At 57.6% G+C, this 5,125-nt stretch overlaps 1 protein-coding gene across 1 annotated transcript in view; it reads right to left on the bottom strand.

Moving 5' to 3' along the window:
- The window catches only part of LOC102042972 (glutamine synthetase-like), a 6,162-nt gene that overhangs the window by 840 nt on the left and 197 nt on the right, over nucleotides 1–5,125 (bottom strand). The window contains exons 2-5 of the mRNA XM_031059233.1: nucleotides 4,387–4,619; nucleotides 2,642–2,788; nucleotides 1,671–1,798; nucleotides 453–652 (exon numbers count right to left, since the gene is read on the bottom strand). Of these exons, the coding sequence (XP_030915093.1) occupies nucleotides 453–652; nucleotides 1,671–1,798; nucleotides 2,642–2,788; nucleotides 4,387–4,619 (708 nt within the window). The remainder of the gene's footprint in view (nucleotides 1–452; nucleotides 653–1,670; nucleotides 1,799–2,641; nucleotides 2,789–4,386; nucleotides 4,620–5,125) is intronic.

Raw genomic sequence — 5,125 nt, 5'->3', positions numbered from 1 at the left:
CAGGTGTCGCAGACATCTTTTATGAAAAATCCTTTCCTTAGGATTTTTTCTCCTGAGAAGCTGAGAGGCCTCAGGAACAAAATGTAAACATTCATTATCTGCTGCTGTGGAATGCAACAGGTGCATCTGTGATTGGTCTCACGTGGTTGTATCTAATTAATGGCCAATCACAGTCAGCTGGCTCAGACTCTCTGTCCGAGCCACAAGCCTTTGTTATCATTCTTTCTTTTTCTATTCTTAGCTAGCCTTCTGATGAAATCCTTTCTTCTATTCTTTTAGTACAGTTTTAATATAATATATATCATAAAATAATAAATCAGCCTCCTGAAACATGGAGACAGATCCTCGTCTCTTCCCTCACCCTCAGACCCCTGCGAACACGGTCACACCCAGGTACATCCCAGGGACTCACTTGAGTCCTGAGACTCCCCTTGAGACCCCCCAGGACTCACTTGAGACCCCCCTCTCTGCGCATCTCCTCGGTGCTGTAGTTGGTGTGACACCCAGCACCGTTCCAGTTGCCCGTCATCGGTTTGGGGTCCAGAGTGGCCACAACCCCAAAGTCCTCGCAGACACGGTGCAGGATGAACCGAGCCATCCACAGGTGATCCCCCATCTCAATGCCTTCACAGGGGCCCACCTGGAATTCCCACTGGAAGGGGAAGCAGATGCACAGGTAAGGATGGGCAGGTGGGTGCCTCCCCAGCCACCACATCCCTGCCACCCCCAGCCTGGACTGTTACCCAAACAATCAGCAACAAGGATGGGGAGCATTGAGGCAAGCAACAGGACAACTTTGGCATGCAAAAAAATGGGAAGAAACTGCTCATCACTATGTAGAGCAAATCAGAAGGGCTTTTAATCAAAACAGAGATAAATAAACACCACATCTGACTGAGGCTGGAGCTGTGTGAGCAGGACCCCAGCCCACACTGCAAACAGGGCAGAGGATTAACCAGGAGCCTGTTAGTCCTTCCCAGGGCTGCTCCCTGCCTGGCTGGAGCCAGGGTTGCACCACCCACGGTTACTAAGCACAGGGTGACGTCTTTGTGGCTGCTGGCATGGGAGAGCCTGAGCCCAGGATGTGGAAGGCAGCCAAGAAGGACCCTGAAGAATTTGGGGCAAACAGTGGGGTGGGTAAAAGTCCTGCCTCGGCTCCACTGCTGATAAGCCCCCGCTTATCAGTGCCACATCAGCAGCAAGACAGTTAGTGGCTGCAGGTCCCAGTCAGTCTGGCCACCTGCCTAATGCAATCAGGGGCTCCCTGCTGCTCACTCCCAGATAAACCCAAATCCTCCCAACTGCTCCCCAAGGCCATGTCCCAGCCCAGCTTCCCGGTTCCAGAACAGGGCTCAGACCCCATCACTCCACATGGTGCTCCTGCAGCCCATCCCAGCTCCCATCCCCCCATCCCTGCTCCCACGGGGAGCTCCCAGCTCTGCTCTGGCAGCCAGAGCTCAGGCTGAGCTGTGCCAGGAGCTTGGGGTGAGTTAGGAGAAAACCAAATGCACATTTCCATTCCAGCAGTGCAACTGCTCCCACCTAAGCAAAACCGATGTGAGGAGTGAATGGATTCGGAGTTCCAGAGGAGTTGGGAGGTGCTGGGTTATTCCAGCCTCAATATCTGATCCATCCCTGGGAATGGGCTGCCTGGGGCCATCCACACCTACCTGGGAGGGCATCACCTCGGCATTGGTGCCACAAATCTTCACCCCCGCATAGAGACAAGCCTTGTAGTGGGACTCCACGATATCACGCCCGTACACCTTATCTGCTCCAACCCCGCAGTAATAGGGGCCTGGAAAGAACAAGGAGTCACCACCCCAGGGAAACTTCAGGGAGCCACAACAGCTTTGTAACATAACCCCACTCTCCCAGGTACCCGCTGCCATGGGCAGAGGATTTATGGGAATTAAAATGATATTTCTCTCCACAGGACATCAAGCCACCGACCCCAGTTCCAGGAGTAGCAGCGTGAGCAGTTCATCTGTGCAACCTCAGCCTTATCTGGGCAGTTCAGTAATACTTGTAACACATCAGCCGGGAGGTGGCCTCGAGATAAGCAAAGTTTGGTCTGCCCCGGGGCACCTCCCTCGCCCTCTGAGCACATCAAGCTTCCGAGATTGTTCTGACAACAGCTGGCATTGTTCACAGCTAGAAAATCCAATTCGCTGGGGTTTGAGATCTTCCTCATTCAGGCAGGTAAGGCAAAGATCTTCTCCCCGCCTGGGGGAAGGGAGATGGTGCAAGCAGCCGCTCCACACAAAAATCAGCTTGGGAAACCTCTGGCTCTGTCCCAGGAGGCAGCTGAGGAGCCGGCTCGCTGCTGCAGGAGGGCACAACGCGCCATGCCAAGCCCTTTCCTCAACAGCCAAGGGGAGGAGGTTTTTCCAGCCCAGTTCTCCAGCCCTTGCCAAACAAGTCGTGCAGCTGAGCTGTTTGTGCAAGCAGGGTCCGGCGGGAGCGGCTCACGTGACCCGCGGGGCACCAGGTGCTCTCGGCAAACAGCCCCTACCTGGGGTCATCCCTGACGGCAGAGCTGCACCAGGGCTGGGCATGGGCTCACTGCCACCTCCCAGCACCCCACAGGCAGCAGGGTGGGAGCTGAGGGGGGATTTTGGGCTGGATTTTTGGCTCTTACCCTGCGGGCCGGGGAAGCCGTTGTCGGGCCAGCCGTAGGGGTGGCCGTTGATGCCCAGCAGAGTGTACTCCTGCTCCATCCCGAACCAGGGGTGGCTGTCCTTCACCAGGTCCATGACTTTCTTGCACGTGTGTCTCAGGTTGGTCTCTGGGGGCAGAGAGGTCCAGGTTAGAGCCGTGCTGTGAGCCAGCACTCACCACATTCTGCTCCATCCCACCCTGAGACCGAGGCTGCACCACCGCCGAGTGCTTCCCACAGAAGCCTTAAGGAAATCATGAGTGAATCCCCTTCCTGCTCATCAAATTCCTCCTCACACTTACTCCATCACAGTAGCATCAGGCCACAGGTCAGAAGGGTTTAATTACCCTGTTCCCCAAACCACTGCTGATGGTCCATCCTCCTCCTCTTACTCACTGAGGAGCATTACCCCAACCCCATCCTACAGGCATTCAGCAGACCTGGGAACAGGGGCTTCCATCACTCCTTCACCCCCATCCTCTTTCTACCAGCCTCATCCTAATTATCCTTATCTTTCTGCAGCTCCATGGTTTTGGTTAGCATCCAGACTGGCTGGCCCTGCCTCGGCCTTTCGCGGTGCTCAAGGCAACGGGGGCTTTGCCAGGAAAACACAGATAGCAGAGAACTGTCCAGACATGAACGAGCCAGGCAAGGAGAATGAGAGCTTGGACCAAGACATCAGCGAAAAAGGCTGAAAAACTGCTGTGACAGGGATTGGCAGGCTCCAGGCTGCACATTCTGCCCTAACTTGCAATAAAAACCCAGAGCAGCTACAATGAAGCATGGGGCTGGAGGGAAGCAGTGGCAGAGGGGGAGCAAAGCTAAGACAATTTCTTCTCCTGAGCCCACAGAGCCCTAAGGTCCATGGAAACCCACCCCGGGGAGGGCTGGAGGGTGCAGCCCTCTCACCATCAGGGCCCTGGGCTGAGCTCTCTGTGCCCCGGGAGCCCCAGGATCAGGGGCTCTCTTTACAAACTCCTCCAGTGGAGGAGCTGCCGGGCAGGCATCTCAACCAAGGCACTTCCCCCACCCTGTCTGGAGGAGGAATCAGCCCCATCTTTCACCATCCCTGCCCGCCGCTCTCCCGGCAGAGCTGCATCGCCCGCAGATGCCCTCTCCCTCCCCCGCGCACCCAGCGGGGCTCAGCCCTGCTTGAGCGGCAAATATCCGGTTGTTTGCCGGCAAATAACCCCTCCGGGAGCCCCTCGGCGCGTCCCTGCAAACAGGCTGCTTTTCCTGTGTCTGGGGCTTTATCACAGGGACAAGACGGAGCGCAGGCTCCTGCGAGCGCAGCCGCGGCGATAAGAGCGAGAGCCGCGCGTTCTGGGGCTGTTTGCTAAAGGTCACTCCGAGCGAGCACACGCCGTCTCAGCATCTTCTCCTTCCTTTTCTGCAGCCTCCCACCAGCGAGAAGAGCCACCACAACCCCGGCACGTCAGAACCCTGCACTTGCAGCTCCCGCTCCCCCCGGGGCTGGGCGAGCTCGGGCTCACGGGTCGGGAGACGCCTTTGGTGAACTCCACGTCTCGCTGCTCTTCTCCTCGCCCCGTGCCACTAAAACAGGTTCCTGCAAACAACCACCGCCACCAGCGCTTGGATTTCGGAGCCTCGGGCCAAGTGCTCGGCGCTCAGCTGCGCCCCAGGGCCGGCGGTCCCGAGCAGGAGCCCCTGGGGAGGTGACACCCTAAATAATAACGGGGTGACCCTCGGGAGCTGGGGGCGCTCACCTGCGGGTTTCCTGTTGTACTTCAGCACTTCGCAGAGCACCAGCTTGTTGGGGTCCAGGCAAAAAGGGTCCCTGAACATGCAGACAGGCACCAGGAACATGTCACTGTTGGAGCCCTCTGCCTGTGCCGTGCTGGAGCCATCGAAATTCCACTCGGGAACATCTGCGGGGCAGGAGGGGGACGGAGGTGGGAGTGAGGTTGGGAAAAGGCCCGCATAGAGATTGTGCCAAGTGCTGGTGGCTCAGAGCCAGGATGGAGCACCCAAGGGGTGCCGAGTTCCATGGGATGTCAGCCACAAAGGTTTCCTTGCACGTCCCCGGAGTCCCTCGGTGCTCCCTGAGCATCAGCGTGCTCTCCCCACCCCAGCACCATCAGGCACGGGCAGGATCAGCCCCTGCCACTCCACCTCCCTCTGCCAAACCCCATCCAAATGCCGACACGTCTCCATGCTTGTTTGCCTGGAGGAAAGGGGCGAGGAGCTCATCCACCTCTTCCCACCCAGCACTAATAGCAGAGATTAGCGGATTAAGCAAACCGCAGGACGCAGGTTGGATATTTACCCTGCTGCTTGGTACAACCCCACCAGACAGCTGCAACAGCTATCACTGGTGCCACACAACCAGGGAGAGCCCGTCCCGGCTCCCACCGCCCGAAGCACCCCAGAACTTTTCCCAGGCAATGCTCAGGGCCCTCCTCCACACCACCCATCAGCCGAGGGACAAGCAGCCGCGTTACCTTC

Source organism: Geospiza fortis, unplaced genomic scaffold (genome assembly GCF_000277835.1).
Source record: "Geospiza fortis unplaced genomic scaffold, GeoFor_1.0 scaffold85, whole genome shotgun sequence".
In the NCBI taxonomy this organism is placed as follows: domain Eukaryota; kingdom Metazoa; phylum Chordata; class Aves; order Passeriformes; family Thraupidae; genus Geospiza; species Geospiza fortis.
Note: the sequence above shows the minus strand (reverse complement) of the source record. Positions and strands in the feature narration are given on the sequence as shown.